Raw genomic sequence first — 25750 nt, 5'->3', positions numbered from 1 at the left:
ACTATTCTAGATGCTTGGAATATGTTAGTGAAAACTCTCTTCCAGAAAACCTTCAAATAAACTCTTAATTATAAAAACAATAGTTACCATATGAAACTTCAGCAACCTTTGGAAAACTAAAAACGCTAAGTTTTTAACATTCAATTTACTTTTTTTTTTTTTTTTTTAGGGAGTCTTGCTCTGTCACCCAGGCTGGAGTGCAGTGGCAATCTCAGCTTACTGCAACCTCTGCCTCTGGGGTTCAAGGGATTCTCCCATCTCAGCCTCCTGAGTAACTGGAACTACAGGTGCATGCCACCACGCCGGGCTAATTTTTGTTTTTGGGTTTGTTTAAGTATAGACAGGGTTTCACCATGTTGGCCAGGCTGGTCTCGAACTCCCGACCTCATGTGATCCACCCGCCTCAGCCTCCCAAAGTGCTGGGATTACAGGCATGAGCCACCACGCCCAGCCTCAATTTACTTTAAAACAAAACTTTTTTAAAAAGTTTTACACTAAAGTCAGATAATCTTAATGTGCCAATTGAGTTTCAAAAGTATGTTAACGTAAACAAAACTCAGTAGTTTCAAGAGCATAATATAATAAAATCCCACACAAAGGTCAAGAAAAAGTAAAACTTGCCACTAGCAAGGCATATTATCACAGCCAATAAGGCAGCTGGATTACAAAATGACAAAGCTGATACGACAAAGGGTATCAGGGAAAGACTACTGAAACACTGTCTTTTTCCCCTTTGAAAAGGCCCTAAGTTTCTTGGAATCTCCCCTAGCACTTTCACTTACGTGTAATAATTTCCTTGCCAACATGAAATACTACCAACAATAAATTTCTTTGTGTTTACAATCATAAACAACGCCAGTAATACTTTAATCTATGAATTCCTACATGTCTAATTCAATTAAATAAACTTTCCATGTAACCTGCCCTCACAGATTTGATGTTCTAGGTTTTCCGAGAAACCTATAGCAAAATATTCTTCGGGAAGGGAAACCTCTGTTGGGTTATCCTACATAACAGGTTCTACAAAGATGCTTTCATATACAGTTGTCCCTTTTTATCAGCAGGGAATTGGTTCCAGGATCCCTGTGGATACCAAAACCCTCAGATGCTCAAGTCTTTTATATAAAATGGCATAGTCCCGTAAACATTAAATCATCTCTAGGTTTCATACACTACCTAGTACATTATAAATGATATGTAAATAATCATTATACTGTGTTGTTTTTCATTGTTTTTTTTTTAATTGGTTTCCCCCTCCTCCAGTATTTCCAATCCAAGGTTGGCTGAATACACGGGTGGGTAACCTTGGATACGGAGGGCCGACTGTACTCTTATTGGGAGCTTGATATTGCCCATCTCAGTTTACAGATAAGAAAACTAAGGTTAAGAGTGACAAAGTGGCAACATAAACGGCAGGACTTAAGTACAGGACTGACTGCAACCACTTAAGCAGATCCCAAGAAAAGCAAAGCTAGATTTCTGTATTTAAAGTGCTACCCCAAGTGTAGGAAGAATCGCAATAGCAAAATAAAATGAAAGAGTTAAATTCCCAGAAACTGCCACTGAAAGACTGAAAAGACAATGTTTAGTAAAGTGACACAACATTTTACAACAGGGAATCGAGACCCCGCCCAGTATGTTCCCCGACAGCATGTTTTATAAACCTCACATACCGGTTAATGTGAATTCTCTGGACATTAAGTGTTGAGGGTACGGAAAAACCACCGAATTTCTGGTCTCAGGAAGAAAAAGCAGAGAAAGGAGTGCGGCTGGGAGAAGCAGGCGGAGGGCTGGCCCATTTTATTTCTGCACGACTTTGCCTGATCACCTGCTGAGGATTCTAAGGCCTGACCCAGACCTAGATGCGAGCCCTTAGATGACAATCTCTAAAAGCAGAGTTCATGCTGAGGCAGGTGCCAAGAAATCGGTTCACACCCGATAAACGGTTGTTGAAAATGTGTGTCACCTGCACCACCAGCGACCAGAACCACTCTTCCTCACTGGAACGAGAGCAATGTCTGGGGTTCCACACGCAGACTCCACCCTGCCCTGGGGGTGGCCCGCGCGCCGCCACCTCCCGGCCATTACCCAAACCCGCAACGCCCCGCTCCACACATCCCGGACCCCCGAGCGGCCGGGGAGGGTCGGACCCGGGCGCGGAGAAGGCGGGAGCTCCGGCTGGAGCGAAGCACCCACCCCGGGCCCAACCCCGTCTTCCCGGCCCCTCCCTCGGCCCGTGGCCGCCCGCGCTCACCTCCAGCCGCAGGGAAGCCCCGCAGCCGCGCAGGAACTCGCGGATGTTGCTCAGGCACTCGCTCTCGCTCCGGGGCTCGGGGTAGACCTGCAACACAGAGCACAAGCGCTGAGCGCCGTGGCCGGCAGCGGGGACGCCGCGGACAAGGCCGAGCGACGCCCAAGGCCCGCGCTCCCAACACAGCGGGCGACGCTGGCGAGCGGCCCCCGACGGCCTGGAGCGAGCCCGCTGCCCCAGATGCCAACCCGCTCAGCCGCCGCTTCTCCTCACCCTTTTTTCTTCCTCCGGGGCTGCACCAATCTCTGCCCCTTCCCGCACCAGGAAGTGAGCCCCGGCGCCGGAAGTGACGTCCTCAGACCGCGCCCCCGCCGGCCCGCGCGGGACGTCTTCGGATGGCGCCGGGTGTTCGCCCCCGCGGAGGCAGCCCACCCTGCTTTGCCGGCGAGCTGCCACCACCTCTGGCCCAGTGCTGGGCCCCGGTCCGGTAGAGGGAGCCCACCGGTTGGCCCCACGCGCGGCCACCGCCGCCTCCTCTTGTCCAGTCTTCGGCCTCTACCCCAGCCCCGCGGACGCAGCCGACAAGGCTCGGCTCCGCGCTCGGCCTCCTCCCTGCTCCAGGTCCTTGGCCTGGCCCCGCAGACACAGCGCACCCGCTCGGCCTCTAGCGCAGACACCGCCGCCTCTTGGCGCCAGGTCCTCGGCCTCTCCCAAGTGGACGCAGCCTGGCCCAGAGGGGCCCCAGAGAACTCGGGCGGCTTGAGTAATCCCTGATCGCTGGGAGAGAACCTGGGATTTTTTCCCTTCTTTCTAGCCAAGGCTCATGGAGAGCGCAGTTACTATTCTAATGCAGTGACTTAAAATAATTAAGCAACATAAATTATGCATGTTGGGATTAAGGTGCAATGTTTTCCCAAATATAAGCCACGTGCTTCATGAATGATTAACCGAAATAGTTAACATGAAAACCAGTAAGTCAGCTGAGAAGAAATTGTGGATCCACCGCAGTGGAGGAGCGCAGGAAGGCGCCTACAGACTCCCTAGTGCTTTAGTCCAAGGTAGAATTGTGAGGGCCACCAGCAACACTTGTAAGGTGTTTGGACCTTACCCACGGCAAGAAACTAAGGAAACCAGAAACAGTACCAATTACTAGAAAATTTTAAGAAGCCTGAGGCATACGAAAAACTTTATTTTGTTTTTTACTCTAAGGATTATTTTAACTGTAAGAAAACTTCTGTTCCAAATTACATGTGAAGACATTAAGCGTTGACATTTAAACTAATGCGTCATCTAGAACTCTAGCATTTGAGGACATTAAAGGCATTTTTGTCCTTTTGTACTGTAGGAGAAAATCACGACATTTCACCAGGCTACTCTCAGGAATACTGTGGTTTCATTTTATGGTGCTCAGGTGTTTTAAAATTATACATCAAAACCAAGTGTTCAGCAATGCCAAAAGGGATGAAATGAAGCTTTTTTCTTTCTATAGTTGAAAAATTCCTTCAAGCAAGTGCTGACATGTTTCCATCGAAACTGTACATTTTTTCAGTGGAATGGCAAAAGCAAAGCTGCTTCCTAATCCATTTTGCTATTTAAAATAATTTTCAAAAATTATCACATATCTAGGTAATACCTAATTTTTTTCTTCATAGTTTTAAATAGTTGTAAAGGATGTAATTTCTGACATTCTGATGACATTTTTAAATTAAACCATTGCATCCTTTATAAAAAATATATCCAATAGAATCTAAGTGTAATAGAAACATAATACCCATTTCTCCATCTAAAAAGTTTCTGAACAAGTCAGACATTTAATTCTTTCTCCTTTAATTCATTCCACTTCACCCAAAAAGTTGTATCCTCATATAGTCTATTTTTATGCTTGAAACACACTCTTTTTTGGCAAGTGACCTCTGCAAATACAGTCAATCATCATTCAAAGTCTGTATTTATGAACTCAGCTACTTGCTAAAAATTATGTGTAACCCAAAAATCAATACTTGAAGCACTCTCAGTCATATATGGACACATGCAGAACAGTGAAAAATTTGGATCACCTGATGTACACGTTCCCAGCAGTGCTTGAATAAGGCCATGCTCTGCCTTTTTTTTTTTAGTTCTCATTCTGTAAACATATGTCCTCTTCTCACTCTACTTAGTGTCACGTTTTTCAAATTTCTGTGCTTTCCGATGGTGATTTCTCTGTTTCAAATGGCCCCCAAGCGTAGTGCTGAAATGTTGTCTAATGTCCCTAAGCGCAAGAAGGCTGTGATGTGTCTTAACAGAGAAAATACATGTGTTAGATAAGCTTCGTTCGGGCATGAGTTATAGTGCTGTTGGCCATAAGTTCAATGTTAATGAATCAACAATACAGTGCATTCACATCTGTACATGAGGCTGCTCCAGAAAGTGCTAAAGTAACATCTATAGTGTGTGATGAAGCTATGGAAAAGATGGAAAAGCAGCTAAAATTGTGGATTCATGAGACGACAACCAATAAAAAAAGTCATATATGAACTTTTGTTGTGTAGTGAGCAGTATTGTTGTGAGGCTGAAAGCCAAAGAAATTTACAGCCATGTTACCCAAGGTCAGGAAAATATTAAACCCTTCTCAGCTAGTGCAGGCTGGCTGGCACGTTTCAAAAGGCGGTACAGCATGAAATCAAATTTTAAACTTGCAGGCAAGGCAGGTTCTGCCATAAGGAGGCTGCGGAAGAATTTTTAAAATGTCTGCTAAGTGTTATACGTGAAAAGGGTTAAAGGGTTATGGTAAAGAGCAGGTTTTCAATGCTGATGAGACTGCTTGTTTTATAAGAATGTTGGCAAATGAACCTATGTAATGTGAATGGTCACGCAAGCCCCTGACTTTAAAGCATTCAACCTTGCTATTGTGCACCAATGCCAAGGGCGACTTTAAGTGCAAACCTCTGATGGTGTACAGAGCCCGAAACCCATGAGCCCTTAAAGGGAAAAATCTGAACTGCATGCCAGTCCATTGGAGGTAGAACAGAAAAGCATGGCTGGTATCTGAAATATTCTGGGATTGGTTCCACCACTGCTTCATTCCAGAAGTTGAACGATATCTCTAGGGCAAAAACCTTGCTTTCTGGGTCTTATTAATTTTGGATAATGCCCCAGTTCATTGCACGATGAACTTGAAAATGCTCACCCCAACAAAGAAGTTCTTTTCATGCCCCCAATACTACATCTCTCGTCCAGCCCCTCAGGGCATAATACAAACTTTCAAGGCACACTACCCGAGGGAACTTTATTGTAAAGCTTGTGAGGCTCTTGACGCCAACAAGGAAGCCACCATGATAGACTACTGGAAATCACTCACTATATGCAGCATTATTGATTATGTTGGCACAGCATGGGACAGCATCAAGCAGGCTACTATCAATAACTGCTGGGAAAACATTTGGCCAGACTCTGTGAAAACTTTTCAAGGCTTTGAATGTGTTTCAGAAAATATAAAAAACAATGTAAAAAAACAATGCATACTGCATGGCAAATAAGTGAAGAAGGTTTCAATGACATGAAGGAAGAAGATGTGGAGGAAATTTTGTCGGCGAAGGCAGTAGAACCCACAAACAAAAACCTGGATGAGATGGCAAAACATGGGAGCATAGTCAGGGATGAAAGTCACCCTAAGACTCCAAGAATTGTCCCTCTCACAGCAGCCAAAATATCAGAATAGAATTCTGCCTTGGAAAAAATTTTCAATGACATGGAAGAATGTGACCCTGTACTTGAACGTGGCCTCACATTTAAGCACCTCACTTCCACTGCATTTATCCCTTATTCTGAGATGCTTAAAGATTTGAGGTGAAAAGCCAGGCAGACAAGGCTGAACCAATTTTTCTAGCCAGTTTGAGAGACAGTTGCCAACACCATCAACAAGTTGCAAAAGACAAACTCCTAAGGTAGCTCTGCCAGATCACAATGTGCTGCCCTTACTGACTGACATCTTCCTCTTGTGCAGGGTGAGTTCCACCAGCCTCTTTTGATTTTCATGGGGCAAGCTAAGGTTGATAGGGTAAACCACAGTGCACTCACTGACCATCACACATCCTGCAGCTCCATTACAGTAAGACTTTAGTTAATGTGTATAAAACTTTAAATGCTTAATCTTCACTTAATGCTTTTTTCAGGACTTTTATGTATTTGTTATTACTGTGCTATACAGTATAAAGCATGTTCACAGTATTCCGTGTTATGTGAGTACTGTATATGTGTATTGTGTGCATGTGTGTACTTATGACTGAGAATTAAACTAGTACAGTCATAGGAGTACATAATGCTGTAACTGAAACACAGTGTTTATTATAAAGAAATACTGCATATGATTACTTGTAAGAAATTTATATTAAATAAGCTATCTTCAAACAAAAATACACATAAAGCAAGGTTATGTATTGATTGGTTGGCAAAATGTTCTGGCCAGAGTCTTCGTGGATCCTAACACTATATTTCTCCTCAGAGCAGTGTTGCATTTGTCAGTAATTCAATGATCAAGGTAACTTTCTAGAACATAACTACCACAAATAATGATAATTGACTCTACATTTAAGAGTATTAAGCCATAAGAATCTAATTGCTATGATTTTTTTCTGAACTGAGTTAACACAACTATTATGAGTACACAAATGATGAAAACAATATGTTACCATTTTTATAAATTATTACATATAAAAAGCAAAGTTTTATCTGGAAGTGTATTTCTTTTTCTTTTCTTTTTTTTTTTTTTTTTTCAGAGATAGTGGTCTCACTATGTTGCCCAGGCTGGTCTTGAACTCCTGGGCTCAAGCAATCTGCCCGCCTCAGACTCCCAAAGTGCTGGGATTACAGGCGTGAGCCATCGCACCCGGCCAGAAATGGTTTTTTTAATGAAGTGTGTAGGGCTTTTTTTTTAGTTTGTTAATTTACCCCTGAATGACTATCACTTTTTGCTAGAGTGAGGTATGGTCTAGCATCGCTTGTTTTCCTATCTTGGAGGATTTTTATGCAAACCCTGAAAAACTTTGTTCACAAAAATAAATACTTGAAAATGCAAGGAGATTTGTCATGATATATCTTAACTCTTTGAAGTCTTCTGAGTTACATGGACAAAGTCCAGATATGGTCTCTCATAAGTTAAAAATATTTTAAATCATTTATTAACAACTTGATTAGGTCTCCTTTGATTTCTGTGAAAGCTAAGAAGTGGAAACCCCTGAGTAGCAAAATTTCAGTCGTTAAAGTCATTGACTTCTTAATACCATCAATATTTCTCATTGTCTCTTTGTTACATGGCCTGGAAGTTTTCCATCTTGCAGCAGTGCACCTCAGGAAGATGACAGGTGCAAAGTCTGCCTTTCTGTATGAATTGGGAGAATGGCCATCGTGAGAGAGGAGATGGGACGGCCCAGCCAGCTTCATGTCTTCCATGGCTTGGCACCTTCTAAGGCTAGTCAGTTTTAGGTGACTGTGTATGTAAGTTGAGGGTCTGGAAGTGGATTCCCTTAAAACCATCCTGCGCCGGCATATCCCTTGAAAAATATTTCTGTACACGTACATGGGTACCTGTAGCAAGCTAGGTCAAAGAACACTGTACCTAAAACATACTTGTTTGGAAAACTGTAATGTCAAAGAGTCAAAACTTTATAGTAAGTAGTGCCTGGCTGTGTAACAAATATGTTGTGTCACACTGGACAAGTCACTTGACCCCTTGGGTCTATGCCCTTGTCCCTGATTTAAGGCTAACACATCTTTTTGCACAGAGTGGCTGGGAGGATGAAATGGGTAATAAATTAATCCGGCAATATTGGGCTTAGACTCCACGGCAGATGATGGCATAAGCACGGTGAATGCAAAGAGTGAGATGCACAGAAGCTTGCACACAGCATGGCAAGTGTGGCCACGGAGATGTAGACTCAGCACTACAGAAGCATGGCAGAGGGAAACCTAAATTCTGCAGAGATAGGGCAGGGCTAGAGGCTTAACCAGCATAAAAGGTGACCTCTGAGTTGGGCCTGGAAGGGTGAAGAGGCAAATGGAACTGCATCTTAAAGGTGTGCCATTTTGGCAGTCTAGGGTGTTCTCAAGGATGGCGAGTAAAAAAGGGCAGCTGAGATCATGGGTGAAGCTGTGGTGGAAAACCATGTTTGGGATATTGTGATACAAACAAGATGGCTGAAAGTCCCTTTAATATTTTGCTGAAGAAGCTATACAAACGAATGGTCAGTGAGCATGTGAAAAACAGTTCAACCTCTTTAGTCATTAGGGAAATGCAAATTAAAACCACAGATAACACTGCACCCCACCAGAATGGATCAAATGGAAAGGGCTGACAATATATCAAGTGTTGGCAAGGATGTAAAGTAACTGGAATTCCCAGACACAACTAATGGGAGTGTAAATGGTATGCTTAGAAAACTGGCAGTTTCTTGCAAAGTTAAATATACATCTACCCTAAGACTGGCAATTCCTTTCCTAGGTATTTACCCAAGAGAGATGAAAGCATAGGTCCTCTGAAAGCCATGTACAACAATTTTCATAGCTTTATTTATAATCAGCAAAGCCTTCACAATTCAAAGGGGTGGGGAAGTCTCCTTTTTCATGTAGTCTCCAGAAATATTCAGAAAACTCGGGCCTCAAATGACCAACAACTCTGCCCAGTTCACTTTTCAGAAATCCTGTGCCAAATTCTCCGTGGTAATAAACTGCAGGCTTTTCCATCAAGAACTCTAACCAGGCAGAGACATAGTCCCAGAATCATTACAATTTTCCTTCAAAGTATGCCTTTTGTACTTAATATTTGATAAGCAGTGTGTGTGATATGAAAATTTGCTACAAATTAATCACAAAGTAACATTAAGGTCAGACTTCAGAAGCATCCACAGCTATCCAGTTTTCATGTCAAGTCCTTACCAACTACTCCAGGGCAGGAACAATCATCTCCACCCTCAACCAAAGCAGAGAGCCAACTAAGACAGCTGCCACCTCTCAGAATTTAAAGACTCTCAAACTTTGAAAGAGTTTGAGTAAAAAACCACTACAGAAGGAAGAACAAGCAGTATCAGCAAGGCAAATAATTAAACAGGTTCAATGTTATCTCAACAATTAAGATCAACAGTAGAAAATAGTCACATCTGAGAAGTATTTATCTCCCCAGGGAGATTCTGATTCTGTGTAGATCTGAAGTACAGCCCAGGAGCCTAGCATCAGTGTGCACGTGTGTGTGTATGTTTAAAGTCTTCATCTGATTCTGATTTTCAGCCAGGTTTGGGAACCACTGGTATGGTATAACTCAGTGTTTCTTAAACATCTACATGCATCAGAATCACCTGGAGTAACACAGATTCAGTAGGTGGGGTGGAACCCAAGAATTTGGATTTCCAACAAGTTCCCTGTAGACATTTATGGTATCAGGACCATACTTAGAGAACCTAGTGGTATATATAGACTGACTCTAGAAGTGTTCTGTTTTTTTCCTACTTGGAGAATAATGCAGACTCCCAACCACAGAATGAAGGTCACCCCAGGTCTTTGCCATCAAATCTCACACCCCAGGTATGAAAGATCACCTCCTCTGAATGCATGTGGTTCTGTCCACAGCTAGACCTACAACACAGCTGGACCTACTTGTGCACATCTCATCTCCCTCATTAGACATAAGCTCCCTAACTGCAGGGCCCACCGATGTCTCATGTTAAACAGCAACTGTGCACTAAATGACCTAACTCACTTAGGTCACCAAATCCACTCATCACGGAGTAAGTGAAACAAAGAACCTTAGCTGAAAGGGTCACAGAAAACTTTTGAGGTAGTTCTGGTATTTTACAGATGAGAAAACAGGGACTCAGACAGCTGAAATATCGTGTCCAAAACTACAAAGCCCGTGGATTTCACCAACCTGCACCGACCTCTGAGGACTGCATCAACCAGGCTTCCCTGCTCTCTGGCTTCTGGTGGGGTTGAGCCAATAGGAGGCCCTAGCAGGAAGCAGGGGCCTAGAGCAGTAGATGCTGGAGCTGGCTCACAGGGGGGCTGTATGGGTGTCACCCCGTCACACTGGTGCCTTTAAAGCCCTGGTGTAAGTACCTACGGCACAGAAATCAGCAAACAGTACACGCCAGGGCCACCCCTCCCAGACAGCCAGGTGTTTAACATTTACCAACACACCACTCGCGGAAGACCATGGCTCCTGTCAGGCAGCCTCTCCTGTAACTACAGCTCTCACTGGCTGGAGAAACCCTCCTTCCCTTGACCTTTCCCTTCGGGGTCAGGGAGAGTTAATGACTCTTCCGTCATTAACCCATCTCTTCTAGGTTGTCCTTCTTCCTGCCCTCACTTCATAAATCGTCTCATAAACCACCTCTGTTCAGTGTGCCATCTATCTGTTTGCTGCCTGGCCCTAACCTGGAGAGCTTCCTGGCGGCATCTAAAATTAGAACACGATGTAATGGCAAACGATTGGAAACAATCTAGAGGACAGATTAAATGAATTCTAATGCTTCCACAAACAGACTATCACCACTACCATACAGCCTTTAAAAAAGGGGCAGCTTTATATCCGGATATGTCACAATCTCCAAGTTATGTTTGGTGTGGTAGGGAACGTGGGGAACACCGTGGATAATATCTACCTTTTGTGTTTTTTAAAAAAAAAAAGCAAGAAGAAAATGTATGTAGGTGTTTAGAAATGCATGGAGCTGTCTCGGCAAGCATATGCCAGACACTTAACAAGAGTTCCCTACGGGGAAACAGAATTGGGCATGGAAGACAAGGGAACAAGGGAACTTTGCTTTTCTCTCTCTACTTATTGTACCCTTTGAATGTTGTCCCATGTGCAAGTATTATTAAATACATTAGAGAAGAAGACGACGACCACTCCCAGTCTATTATTCTTCCCCTCAGGCCAACGTGACTCCCCCGTCACAAAACAGTCCTCAAGACAGCTGGGCTGCCAGCGTGCTGGGGTCTTCATAGGGCAGATCTCCACCATGTCATGCAGAGATGCAGTGGTAGGTTTGAAATCCTAAGTTCACCTTCGAGAAGTCCGCTTAGCATTCAATGGTTCATCTAATTTTTAATTACATGGTAGTCACTGCTTTATTCTAATTAAATTGCAGCTGTCTTCTGATCAGGAATTATGCTCTTCCAAGGCACTCTGGCTCATTCCACAGTCAATAATGTTAAATGGGGTGCAAATGTAGGTCAGTGGAGCTAACTTGGAAGTCTCCAGGACAACTCTTCCTCCAAACCCATTGGAAAACATGAAGCAACAGGCAGAAATGCCAAGGATTTGACTGCTAAATACCAGATAAGTAAGCTGCTCCCCCAAAAAGTCTTTAGCATACTAACCAAGTCGTTTACTGGAAGAAATTTAAACCTTTTTTAAAGCATGTTTCTCTTTTGCATTCCTTCTTCAAGAAATCCCAAAGCCCAACTCTAAATGAAATGCTGCAGCCATCTGGGAACAAACAAATTGTTTTCCATGAGTATGGAACGGCCAGATTATGAAGGGTAGTAATAGATACAAGTGTACCAAACCTCCAGTTCCCAACCTAAATTCAGATATGCCAGAGACATGAAATGTCAAAGAGAGACCAACAAGACTACAGTGCTTCAACTGACTCATGCATCCCCTGAGGCTTGGTTCTCACAAACTCTAAAAGCAGTTTAAAATCCCTCAGAGTTGGTGGCAACAGTCCCAAATTCACAGCAATGCCAAAAATGGATAACAAAATATTTAAAGATAAAACTTCATCAGATAACCCAGAATACATTTCACCATTGAGTCGTATTTTGTTTTCCCAGTATTGTTAGATGAAAACGTAGCACTTGTATCTTAATTGTTGAATGAGAGTGAGCTGGGAAACAGCACTTGCCCTGCCACCCCTCAAGGTTAGGCTGCAGCGATGCAGATCCCCAGGAAGCAAGTGCAGCTGGGATGGGCACGGTTGAGGTCTCGCCACTTCCATCGGCAGCCGCCATTCCATGTGCCCTTGAAGAATCTGGGTACAAGAAAACTGAGAGCAGTACAGATTCATAAGACAACTCAAGTTGAGTCTTGTGGTCAAAGATTGTTCTTCCACCTGTTCACGTGGAATAATTGTCTTTTTTCTTTCACCTTCATGCTTGTGACCTAATGGAAACAGACTGTAAATGATGGCATGGCATTCTGTGAATCAGAGCTGCCCATCACTTTCTTGTTAAGCTCCCTTGCTCTATTGTTTCCCACCCTTTGGCATGTTCCCTCTCCCACTGAGCGCACTTCAGCATGGCTGGTGATTATTTTCTTCTTGCCCATTGTTAAAGACACCTATGGAGAAGGCTGTGGCCTCTGACGGAAATGTGCTAGTGAATCCAAGGTGGGTACTGGCTGTGTAGTCATTGTCTGGGTGAGTTTCGAAATGAGGCAGGGTCATGTCCACCCTCAGCACAAGCAGTCTGTTCTCTGCCGGGATGCTGCCTCCTGTATCTACTCTGCCTCACCAATAACCCAATGTCCTATTCTTGACCAAGGCACCTCGGTGAGAATGGCAGCTCCTGTCCCTGCAGTCCCGAGTGCTACTCCGCTGTTCATACTTGTGTTTTCAGACGTCTAGGGTTTTTAATGGCGGCCCTGCGTTTGTTTGCCTCCACTACTCAGATTTGCTTCTGAAGTGTCCTCCTGCCATCCAGCTCCACACACACTGAAGTCGGGGGCAAGAGTGGGAGCTCCGCAGTCGTGCACTGTTTTGTTCCTGGCCTTTCCCACTCAAGAGTCTTTGGTTCAAAGCTGTGTTTAATGCAAGTTCAAGTCTCAGAGCCACCTAAGAGAAGACTGAACCCGGCCACCTAGGAAGAAACTGTTTTCATCCACATGTTAACTTGTGGGGGATTTGAAGGCATGCAAAGAGGCAGGCTCATTTTGGAGAGGAGATGGTGAAGCAGGAGGGAGCCATTCACCCAGAGGAAGAAAGTGAAATAAGGGGACTGGAAACAGCTGAGGACATCCACAGTTAAGCACATCTCTCTATAAATAGCAGTTGGGCCTGCCCTAGAGAGAGAGGTGAGAGGATAGGAAGAGAGGGCAGGAAGCATTGGCCAAGGACACTTGTGGGCTATAAAAGCCTCTTGCATGAAAGACGGGCCAGTTGGGACTTTCATATTATCTGTGAGTAATAAAAAGGTTGACAAAAAGATCATTATTACCCAAAACTCAAGTATCAGCAGGGTGGGCTGAAATAAATAGGGCCATAGCTGTGAATAAGATGTGTGGCAATCTGTACTTGGGAAGTGTATTTTTTAAAAACCACTTAGAAACACTGATCTTCATTACTTAAAGATAAGGCTGCTAATGTATACACAAGAATTCCATTTGGTTCATATTACTGTCATTATTTATAATTTGCCTGTAATGTCACTCCTCCACTCAAAACCATTAAAACCTCCCCATTTCACTCAGGAAAAGCCGAAGTCCTTGAGAGAACAAGAAGACAAGCCACCGACAGGGAGGAGATATTTGCAAAACACATCTAATCAATAACTTGTATTCTGAATATACAAAGAACTCTTAAAACTCATTAAGAAAACAACTTAGTTTTTAAAATGGGCAAAAGATCTGAAAAAACACCAACAAAGATACACAGATGGTAAATAAGCGCATGAAAAGATATCCAACATCATATATTATAAAGGAAATGTAAATTAAAACAAGGAGATGCCACTGCATACCTATTAGAATGGCCAAAATCCATAAAACTGTCAACACCAAATGCTGGCAAGAATGTGGAGCAGTGGAACTCGCATTCATTGCTGGTGGGAATGCAAAATGGTGCAGCCACTAGAAGGCAGTTGGGCAGTCTCCTACAAAGCTAAATGTAGGCTTACCATATGATCCAGCAATTGTGCTCCTTGGTATTATATTTACCCACGTGGGGCTGAAAACGTTATGTCCACACAAAAACCTGCACACATTTGTTTATAGCAACTTTCTTCACAATTACCAACACTTGGAAGCAACCAGGATGTACTTCAATAGGTGAATGGAGAAAAAATGGTGGTACATCATACAATGGGATTACTCAGTGATAGAAAGAAATGGGCTATCAATCCATAAAAAAAATATGGAGGAACCTTAAATGCATATTGCTAAGTGAAAGAAGCCGATCAGAAAGGCTACAGAATGTGTTGTTCTAACTATATGACATTCTGGAAAAGATAAAACTTTTGGAGCTTCTAGGCAGCTGAATACGTAGAGGTTCCTGGAGGGGGCACACCCAGGGAGGGCATGGAAGCTGTGCGACACTTCCCCCATAGCTCGCACTACATGTCTCTTCATCTGTAGCCTTTGCAATATTCTTATAATAAACCAGTAAATGTAATTTAAAAAAAAAAAACATGGGGACGGTAAAAAGATCAACAGTTGCCAGGGGTTGAGGTGAGGGAGGGATGACTAGGCGGAGTAAAGAGGACTTCAGGGCAGTGAAACTACTCTGCATGATATTATACAGTGGCTACATGTCATTATACACTTGTCATAACCCACAGAACATACAACACACAGTGAACCCTAACGGAAACTGTGAACTTTAGTTAATAATAAAGTATCAGTATCAGCTTATCAATTGTAACAGGTGCATCATACTAATGTAGGGTGTTAATAATGGGGGAAAGTGGGTGGGCTGAAAGAAGGGAGTGTATAGGAACTCAGTACTTTTTGCTCAGTTCTTCTGGAAACCTAAAACTGCTCTAAAAAATAAGGTCCAGGCTGGGTGTGGTAGTTCATGCCTAGACCTTATATGTAATCCCAACATTTTGGGAGGCCAAAGCAGGAGAATCACTTGAAACCAGGAGTTCAAGATCAGCCGGGGCAACATAGCAAGACCCTGTCTCTACAAAAACATTAAAAATTAGCTGGGCATGGTGACGTATGCTGTAGTCCTAGCTACTCTGGAGGTTCACTGGAGCCCAGGAGTTCAAGGCTACACTGAGCTGTGATCTGCCACTGCACTCCCTCCTGGGCAATAGAACAAGACCCTGCCTCTAAAAAAGCAAACAAACGAACAAACAAAAAAAAGGTTAATAATAAAAGGCCAAGTCCTTCGAATGGCCAAGCAGGTACTACACAATCGCTCCCTTGTTCCCTCCTTGACCTCATCAGCCAGCTACCACCCTCCCGACTCTCACTGGCCTCTGCTGTTCTGGAACTCGCCAGGCAGGCTTCTACCCCAGGACCTCACAGTAGCTGTTCCCTCTGCCTGCAACACCATCCTCCCAGATCTTCACATCACTCCTTTCTTCGCTCCCATTCATCAAGTCTCTGTTCACGTCACTTCTCAGTAACACCTCCCCGATGACCTGATGTAAACCTGCACCACCGCCCTAGGTGCTGGCACTTCCCACCCACCACCTGCTGTTTTCCTCCATGACACATATCACTGGTAAATGAAATGTCTCATTGATTTCTGTGTGATGTTTACAGAATCTCTCCCTGCACTATACAATACACGCTCCAGCTGCAGCGTATTTGGTCTGTTTGGATGATGGTTGTATCTTAACAGACGGCATATACAGACAGGCACTTGGTATATTATTTGTGAATCAATGAACGAAGGACCTGTGCCTGTGACACTCTAATAAGTCACTTGATTATGGCTACCAAAAGTGAAGTTCAGTGATGCTGACATGGCAAAAAGTAATATACCAAAAAGTAATATAATTGGTCTAATGTGAGAATTGGATGTTTAAGACAGGAACTCTCCTGAAAAAGACCTGGAAATATGATCGCTGTAGACAAAATGAGAGATAAATGAAAGATTGTCTTAGTTTTACCTTAAAAGTTTCACCCCTCCCTGTTGAGATTGATGGCTGCATCCTGTTGCCACTGGCTCTGCCTGCGGCCAGCTGCCCATGGGCTTCCCAGTGCTCTCCCAGGACTGCCCACCTGCAGGCCCATGGCTCAGTTTCCTCTGTGCATGGGCATCAGTTCAGCCAGTGCTGTCCAGAGCAAGCTCTGGTTATAGCTCCTGCCTCCCTGTCGCTAAGGAAAATCGCAGGCCCCAAACTGGGTTTCCCCCTAAGCAGCTGGCCTGCTCCTGCAGCCCACATCAGGCCCCTGTCTGCCGCCAGTGCTCCACACAGGCACCCACCAGTGCTCCACGCAGGCACCCGCCAGTGCTCCACACAGGCACCCGCCATTGCTCCACGCAGGCACCCGCCAGTGCTCCACGCAGGCACCCGCCAGTGCTCCATGCAGGCACCCGCAAGAGCCACAGGTTTCACAGGGTGGCTTTCATTCTTCAACCAAGGGGGACAAAACACGCTCTGGAGGCCTCCTGTGATTCTGACAGTTCAGAGATGAGAGAGACAGAGACATAGACACACAGAGGGAGAGACAGAGAGGTAGAGGATGTCACAGATACTGAGAGACAAAAAGGGGAGAAACAGAGTCACAGAGGGAGAGACAAGGAGCCGGCGAGGGAAGGGAAGAATCCTGCTGTCGTTCCCACACTGTCTGCTGTCCTGTAGTGTGTGCCGCCCTGGGCAGCCCTTGCTTTCTGAGGTCTGTTTTCTCTCTTGTCCACACTGAGCCCCTCCCTTGATGAGTCTTCAATCAAGTTCACTAATCAATCTTCTGCCATCTCTACTGTACCTTTGAGCACATCCAGTGAGTTTTATTTCCATTATTCTATTCAGTTCTATACTTTTAATTTCTTTTTCATAAGTTTTATTTCTTTGCCAAGATGTTCCATTGTTTCATTTGTTTCCAGAGAACCTGTCATTGCTTTTTGAGCCCTTTTCATGATGGCTGCTTGGAAATCCTTGTCAGGCGATTCCAGCGCCATTCATGAAAGCAGCCACAGTCACCAAAGGCTTCAGCAAAGCCACCAGGGAATGAACCGCCTAGAAAAGGAGCTTCTGTGCCAGCTGGAGCCGGTTCTCCAGACCCAGCTCTTTCTCTACATAATGCAGTGTTTTCTCCTATGGCCAGACTTGGGGGTGGGGTGTTGTCAAAATTGTCATCATTTTCTCCATATTCAGTTTTTACAAATGGACCCTCAATTGGCCAATGAATTGCAAAGCATACGCTGGACTGAAATTGAGCAGTGTGTCTTTGGTTTTGCCGAAAGGACGGTGCGAGCGGTGCAGGCTGCTTCAGACCTTCAGAAAACAAGGGCATCCCCAATTTAAGAATGGAAAAACCCACCAACCCTTCAAGTTAGAAAGAGGCTACGGCTCAGCTGAACTCCACAACATGAACTGCTTCCTTGATGAGCAGCCGTTCGCCCAGCTGTGTTTTTTGGTTTTTGTTTTTGAGATGCAATCTCGCTCTGTCATCCAGGCTGGAGGGCAGTGGTGTGATCTCGGCTCACTGCAACCTCCACCTCCTGGGTTCAAGTGATCCTCCCACCTCAGCCTCCCAAGTAGCTGGGATTACAGGCATGAGCCACCACACCCGGCTAATTTTTTTTTTTTTTTTTTTTTTTTTTTTTTTTTTTGAGACAGAGTTTCGCTCTTGTTGCCAAGGCTGGAGTGCAATAGTGAGATCTCGGCTTACTGCAACCTCTGCCTCCCGGGTTCAAGCGATTCTCCAGCCTTAGCCCCCCGAGTAGCTGGGATTACAGGCATGTGCTACCACGCCAGGCTAATTTTGTATTTTTAGTAGAGATGGGGTTTCTCCATGTTGGTCAGGCTGGTCTCGAACTCCCGACCTCAAGTGATCTGCCTGCCTCAGCCTCTCAAAGTGCTGGGATTACAGGCGTGAGCCACCGTGCCTGGCCCCAGCTGTGTTTTTGAACTGGCAACCCAGACTCTTCCCTGAGGCTGCCCTTAGTTCCCACAACCAGGCAACACGGTTGATTTACTCTTCTTTAAAAGCCTCAGCATTAAAAAGCATCTTTACCTAAAACAGTGTGACTTCGTCTTCTGTTCATTTTTTGTGACTCAATATCTTATTTAGCTATATAGTTCTTCCCAACCCTGATTTGAATATTTCACTGATGTCTCCATACATGCCTCAATTTAAGTAACATATTTCATCAAATCTTGTACAAACCTCCTGAGCTTGGCCTCTTAATGGAGATTGTTTCTCTTCTGTTGTATGAAAAAAAACCATATTCTTTTTTATTTTAAAAAATTACGCACAGAAACAAATGGGATTTCAATTTTTCAGATAAATTTCCGAGTCCCCTTCCAACCCAAGCAGGATGTCTTTTCTGTCTCTCTGCCTCCATGCTTAAATACTCCAAAAGCCCATGAGGAAGCAGCACTCGGGGTCTGCTCTGTCTTGAACTAAGAAGGTACTAGTTAGGAAACTTGTTAAGCATGAGGATGGGGAGGGCACACCAAGGTGAGTGAGCAGCCTGTGCCATGCACAGAAAAGACACCCAAGTGAGCACACCGTGGCCTCCTGTCTGCTTCAAGGGTCATGCACACCATCTGGCTGGTCCAGGTCATGGTGCTGCTGAGCTAATGAGCTCAGTGGGCTAGGTCAGTGATTCTCAATCATGGCCCCAGGACCAGCAGCACCAGCACTGCCTGAACACTTGTTAGAAAAGCAGATTCTCCTCATAAAATGAGTTAGGGAGGATTCTCTCTTTTTCCATTGATTGGAATAGTTTCAGAAGGAATGGTACCAGCTCCTCCTTGTACCTCTGGTAGAATTCGGCTGTGAATCCGTCTGGTCCCGGACTTTTTTTGGTTGGTAAGCTATTAATTATTGCCTTAATTTCAGAGCCTGTTATTGGTCTATTAAGAGATTCAATTCCTTCCTGGTTTAGTCTTTGGAGGGTGTATGTGTTGAGGAATTTATCCATTTCTTCTAGATTTTCTAGTTTATTTGCGTAGACGTATTTATAGTATTCTCTGATGGTAGTTTGTATTTCTGTGGGATCGGTGGTGATATCCCCTTTATCATTTTTTATTGCGTCCATTTGATTCTTCTCTCTTTTCTTCTTTATTAGTCTTGCTAGCGGTCTATCAATTTTGTTGATCTTTTCAAAAAACCAGCTCCTGGATTCATTGATTTTTTTGAAGGGTTTTTTGTGCCTCTATCTCCTTCAGCTCTGCTCTGATCTTAGTTATTTCTTGCCTTCTGCTAGCTTTTGAATGTGTTTGCTCTTGCTTCTCTAGTTCTTTTAATTGTGATGTTAGGGTGTCAGTTTTAGATCTTTCCTGCTTTCTCTTGTGGGCATTTAGTGCTATAAATTTCCCTCTACACACTCCTTTAAATGTGTCCCAGAGATTCTGGTATGTTGTGTCTTTGTTCTCATTGGTTTCAAAGAACATCTTTATTTCTGCCTTCATTTTGTTATGTACTCAGTAGTCATTCAGGAGTAGGTTGTTCAGTTTCCATGTAGTTGAGCAGTTTTGAGTGAGTTTCTTAATCCTGAGTTCTAATTTGATTGCACTGTGGTCTGAGAGACAGTTTGTTATAATTTCTGCTCTTTTACATTTGCTGAGGACTGCTTTACTTCCAAATATGTGGTCCATTTTGGAATAGGTGTGGTGTGGTGCTGAGAAGAATGTATATTCTGTTGATTTGGGGTGGAGAGTTCTGTAGAATTTTAGACCAATATCCCTGATGAACATCGATGCAAAAATCCTCAATAAAATACTGGAAAACCGAATCCAGGAGCACATCAAAAAGCTTATCCACCATGATCAAGTGGGCTTCATCCCTGGGATGCAAGGCTGGTTCAACATACGAAAATCAGTAAACGTAATCCAGCATATAAACAGAACTAAAGACAAAAACCACATGATTGTTTCAATAGATGCAGAAAAGGCCTTCAACAAAATTCAACAGCCCTTCATGCTAAAAACTCTCAAAAAATTAGGTATTGATGGGACATATCTCAAAATAATAAGAGCTATATATGACAAACCCACAGCCAATATCATACTGAATGGGCAAAAACTGGAAGCATTCCCTTGGAAAGCTGGCACAAGACAGGGATGCCCTCTCTCACCACTCCTATTCAACACAGTGTTGGAAGTTCTGGCCAGGGCAATCAGGAAGGAGAAAGAAATAAAAGGTATTCAATTAGGAAAAGAGGAAGTCAAATTGTCCCTGTTTGCAGATGACATGATTGTATATTTAGAAAACCCCATCGTCTCAGCCCAAAATCTCCTTAAGCTGATAAGCAACTTCAGCAAAGTCTCAGGATACAAAATCGATGTGCAAAAATCACAAGCTTTCTTATTCACCAATAACAGACAAACAGAGAGCCAAATAATGAGTGAACTCCCATTCACAATTGCTTCAAAGAGAATAAAATACCTTCCAACTTACAAGGGATGTGAAGGACCTCTTCAAGGAGAACTACAAACCACTGCTCAACGAAATAAAAGAGGACACAAACAAATGGAAGAACATTCCATGCTCATGGGTAGGAAGAATCAATATTGTGAAAATGGCCATACTGCCCAAGGTAATTTATAGATTCAATGCCATCCCCATCAAGCTACTAATGACTTTCTTCACAGAATTGGAAAAAACTACTTTAAAGTTCATATGGAACCAAAAAAGAGCATGCATTGACAAGTCAATCCTAAGCCAGAAGAACAAAGCTGGAGGCATCACGCTACCTGACTTCAAACTATACTACAAGGCTACAGTAACCAAAACAGCATGGTACTGGTACCAAAACAGAGATTCAGACCAACGGAACAGAACAGAGCCCTCAGAAATAATACCACACATCTACAACTATCTGATCTTTGACAAACCTGACAAAAACAAGAAATGGGGAAAGGATTCCCTATTTAACAAATGGTGCTGGGAAAACTGGCTAGCCATATGTGGAAAGCTGAAACTGGATCCTTATACAAAATTTACACCTTACACAAAAATTAATTCAAGATGGATTAAAGGCTTAAATGTTAGACCTAAAACCATAAAAACCCTTGAAGGAAACCTAGGCAATACCATTCAGGACATAGGCATGGGCAAGGACTTCATGTCTAAAACACCAAAAGCAATGGCAACAAAAGCCAAAATTGACAAATGGGATCTAATTAAACTAAAGAGCTTCTGCACAGCAAAAGAAACTACCATCAGAGTGAACAGGCAACCTACAGAATGGAAGAAAATTTTTGCAATCTACTCATCTGACAAAGGGCTAACATCCAGAATCTACAAAGAACTCAAATAAATTTACAAGAAAAAAACAAACCCCATCAAAAAGTGGGCAAAGGATATGAACAGACACTTCTCAAAAGAAGACATTTATGCAGCCAACAGACACATGAAAAAATGCTCATCATCACTGGCTATCAGAGAAATGCAAATCAAAACCACAATGAGATACTATCTCACACTTATTAGAATGGCGATCATCAAAAAGTCAGGAAACAACAGGTGCTGGAGAGGATGTGGAGAAATAGGAACACTTTTACACTGTTGGTGGGACTGTAAACCAGTTCAACCAATGTGGAAGACAGTGTGGCAATTCCTCAGGGATCTAGAACTAGAAATACTATTTGACCCAGCCATCCCATTACTGGGTATATACCCAAAGGAATATAAATCATGCTGCTATAAAGACACATGCACACGTATGTTTATTGTGGCACTACTCACAATAGCAAAGACTTGGAACAAACCCAAATGTCCAACAATGATAGACTGGATTAAGAAAATGTGGCACATATACACCATGGAATACTATGCAGCCATAAAAAAGGATGAGTTCATGTCCTTTGTAGGGACATGGATGAAGCTGGAAACCATCATTCTCAGCAAACTATCACAAGGACAAAAAACCAAACACCGCATGTTCTCACTCACTGAACAATGAGAACACGTGGACACAGGAAGGGGAACATCACACACCGGGCCCTGTTGTGGGGTGGAGGGAGGAGGGAGGGATAGCATTAGGAGATATACCTAATGTAAATGATGAGTTAATGGGTGCAGCACACCAACATGGCACATGTATACATATGTAACAAACCTGCACGTTGTGCACATGTACCCTAGAACTTAAAGTATAATAAGTTTATATATATATATAAAGAAAAGCAGATTCTCTGCCCCATCCCAGTCCTACGAAATCAGGAACTCTGGGGGTGGTGTCCAGCACTCAATTTCCACAGGTCCTTGGGCAGTCTCACATACACCCAAATTTACAAACCATATAACCACCTAGACAAAAGAAAAAAAAGATGGAAGAACCATCTTACTTGAAGACAACTTGGAAAAACATGTACTGCCAATTCTGATGTCAGTGACATCACTGACATTTCTGTATGTGATGGACAAAAGTTCGTGTTGAGCAGCTCTGCCATTTCTGACTATAAAAGGAGGAAAACCAAACCAACCCAGATATTTTCCGCCCATAAGCTGAAACGTATGTATATATGTGCATGCATATACATGTGTGTATCAACATGTGTATAGATATGCACATGTTCATGTATGTTTATGTGTGTGCATGTGTATGTCTGCATATGTGCATATCCATGTGTATAGGCATATGTGTTTATAGATATGTGCATATAGAGGTGTGTATATACTGTATGTATATATGTGCATATGTGTGCATTATATAATGCACACATATATACATACACGCATATATACACATATATACACGTGCACATATATACACATATATACACGTGCACATGTGTACATATGCACATGTATAAATGTGTAGATAGCATGTATGTATATATGTGTATATATGCATGTGTATATACATGTATATATGTGTGCATACATATGTGTATATGCATGTGTATATCTGTGCATGTGTATATATAAATATGTATGCATATACGTGTATATATACATGTGTGTACAGATGCATGTGTGTATATGCATAGATGTGTGTGTACTTATGTGTGTACATGTATGTGTGTGTGTATATCATTCTCCCTTCCCTCAATATCCCTACCCCTACTCCCAATAACACTCTCTACCCACCTTCCTCTAAAAAAAAAAGGATTAAAAAGAAAAAAGTAAGTGGTGAGTTTACTTCTCCCACACATGGAGACAGAACTGAATTGTTCATGTTTTAATGCTTTGAGTTAGAAAAATAATTCCCCAGGACATTACTTACATTTACTGCAGTTATTTAGGACCTATATTCCCAATAAGCACCACTGGATTTGCTTCATCTCCATCCATTTAGCATGATATGTAACACACTGTGAGCATTTTCTAAAGGGAAAGAAAAAGTAAATCCCAGGAGAGACACAAGTGTATTCATAAAATTCTCACAAAAATAGTCCTCAATTTGCACCTGAACTTTCTAAAACTTATACATTGACTTCCCTAAAATACCTTAATGATATCAAATCTAGACTATCAAATGTCACCTGCAAAACAGAGACTCAGCAGAGAGCAGCTAGTTTTGGCAGTGTCCCCATCCTGACCTCAGAAGCCATTCACTATCAAATGAATCAAAGGGGAAATATTAAACACCTGACATCAATACATGTATAAGCTGGAGATGAAAGTCTTAGACATTTTGAGAGTAACAAACAACTGTTCAGGCTCAACGCAACACTTATTGGTCTTAAACCACCAGATGCATCCATCAGGAAGGAAAAGAACACACTTTAAAACGTGGGAAAGGAAAGAAAAAATATCAGACATTCTCCCCTAAAGCGGTTGAAAGGGATACCGTTTGCTAGAGCCTCCTTTATCAAGAAAAACACGCTGACCCTCACTGAAGATCACTTCCTCTTAACCAAACATTCAAGACAGTTAATGAGTGCCCTAATCTCCCGCTCAGTTCCCTGCCAATTGCTACAGGTGCATGCACCCTCCATGGGTGGGTTTCCACAGGGCTCACGGTCCACCCCCTCACTGAGTCCACCCCTCTCTCATACTCCACAACTCTATTCCAACATTTCCACTCCCCTCGGCGACTGCCAGGCTCCCTCCCAGCCCCCTCTTCAGTCCTGGGCATGCCTGCATTGCTCCAGTATGTGGGCTCTGGGTGTGTGCTGGCCAGTTGTCCTAGAACAGCTAGGAATAGCACCCTCCTTCCCACCCAGCACAGGCCCAAGACGGCAGACAATCTTCTGAATTGCACTCACCTGACCTCTCAGAAACACACCAGCACTCTCGTCCCCTGACCTCAGGTCACTGCCCGTCTCCTAATGGCCTCTGACCACCCTGCCTTAGTTTCTCTCTTCAGGCTCATCAGCACCGCCTGGTTATTCCTCTCCACCCTTCCCAAGGCTGGCCCTTGGCCTTCTCACGTTCGCACTTTAACTGCCCTGTAAGAAACCTCACAAGTCCTTCAGCTTCAGTACATATCTCTGTACTACGAGTCCCAGGTGTATGCTTCAGTCCAGGGGGCGTCTAAGCTCCAGCAGCTCTATGCGGATGCCTCCAATGACACACCCAACCCTGAATCCATTCCTGATCTCCTTGCCCCAAACCTAGGTAAGCCTCGCCCAGGGCTCCAGCACAGGCAACCGCCCCATCTATCCTGTTGTGCAACCAGAAACCCAGGAGTCACCCAAAGCACTGTCCCCCTGTCTGCCCGCCGCCGCACCCTCCTGGGCTCCCTTGGTGCCATCCCCATCTCCTTGTCAGCACTGCCTCCACTCCAGCCCAGGCTCCCACAGCTCTCCATGGGCAACCGTGGGAGTTTCATAACCATCTTCACATCCTCCATCCTGGGCTCATTTCATCTGTTCTCCACGCTATGGCTAGGGTATTGTTTTCAAAGCACAGAACTGATCATACCATTCTTCCCTTAAAAATTTGAAAAGTATCAAAACCTTTACAAACTAAGGGCCCACCAGCCCTGCGCTGCCTGGCTCTGCCTGGCTCTCCACGTCCCCTCGGTTCCAGCACTACCCGTCCAGGCCTTTCCTCGCCACTCCCAGCAAAGCAGGCCTCCTCTTGCCCCAGGCCTCAAAGGGCCCCTCTGTCTAGGGGTGCATGCCCCTCCTCTTACGACAGCTATGTATCAGTCAGAGGGCAACTCAAATGCCACTTCTTGAGGACAGCCCTCCCCAAACCGCCACTGGGGCCCCATCTGCCAAGGGGCATAGTTTCTTCTGCTGCGTGTTTGGAAATCTGTCTCTTGCCTTCAGAGCACATAGCTCATGTGTGACACAATCAGTTCGTGTAATTCTTTTCACGTTATTCTCCCCCACTAAATAGTATGCGAGTCTATTTCTGCGAAATCTCCAGTTCCTAGCACTATCCTTGGAACATAGTAAAGATTTGATGAGAAAATAAACAAATAAATCAATAAATGAGCTGTCAATAAATCCCTTCCCCTAATAAAACATAAGTACACAATTTACCATTGCACATTAAAATTCTATACATTTTCTAAATTCATGATTAGGTTCAAACAAAAGTAGGGGACAGCAAATAACATGAGTTAAAGCTCCATTACACTCAACAAAAACGTAATTATGCTCAGGGTAAAGACTGTCATATGCCGTATTGAGGTATCACTGACATACAATAAACTGCTCATATGTAAACTGTGCACTTTGATAAGTTTTGCCATAGTGCAACCCGATGGAGCTGTCACAAGAGGCAAG

The 25750-nt window shown here is 43.6% G+C and overlaps 1 protein-coding gene across 21 annotated transcripts in view; it reads right to left on the bottom strand.

The window, feature by feature from the left end:
* ARHGEF7 (Rho guanine nucleotide exchange factor 7) overlaps window positions 1-25750 on the bottom strand; it is a 190737-nt gene that overhangs the window by 149349 nt on the left and 15638 nt on the right. For 7 of the 21 annotated variants that reach the window (XM_031001467.3, XM_055360726.2, XM_055360714.2 and 4 more), the window contains exon 2: window positions 2255-2341. In XM_031001467.3, the coding sequence (XP_030857327.1) occupies window positions 2255-2341 (87 nt within the window). Of the gene's footprint in view, window positions 1-2254; window positions 2614-25750 lie in introns of those variants that run through there. The other 14 variants (XM_055360711.2, XM_055360716.2, XM_055360712.2 and 11 more) reach the window with 10 other exon arrangements.

Source organism: Gorilla gorilla, chromosome 14, assembly GCF_029281585.2.
Source record: "Gorilla gorilla gorilla isolate KB3781 chromosome 14, NHGRI_mGorGor1-v2.1_pri, whole genome shotgun sequence".
NCBI lineage: Eukaryota > Metazoa > Chordata > Mammalia > Primates > Hominidae > Gorilla > Gorilla gorilla.
This window is presented reverse-complemented; position numbering and strand designations above follow the sequence as displayed.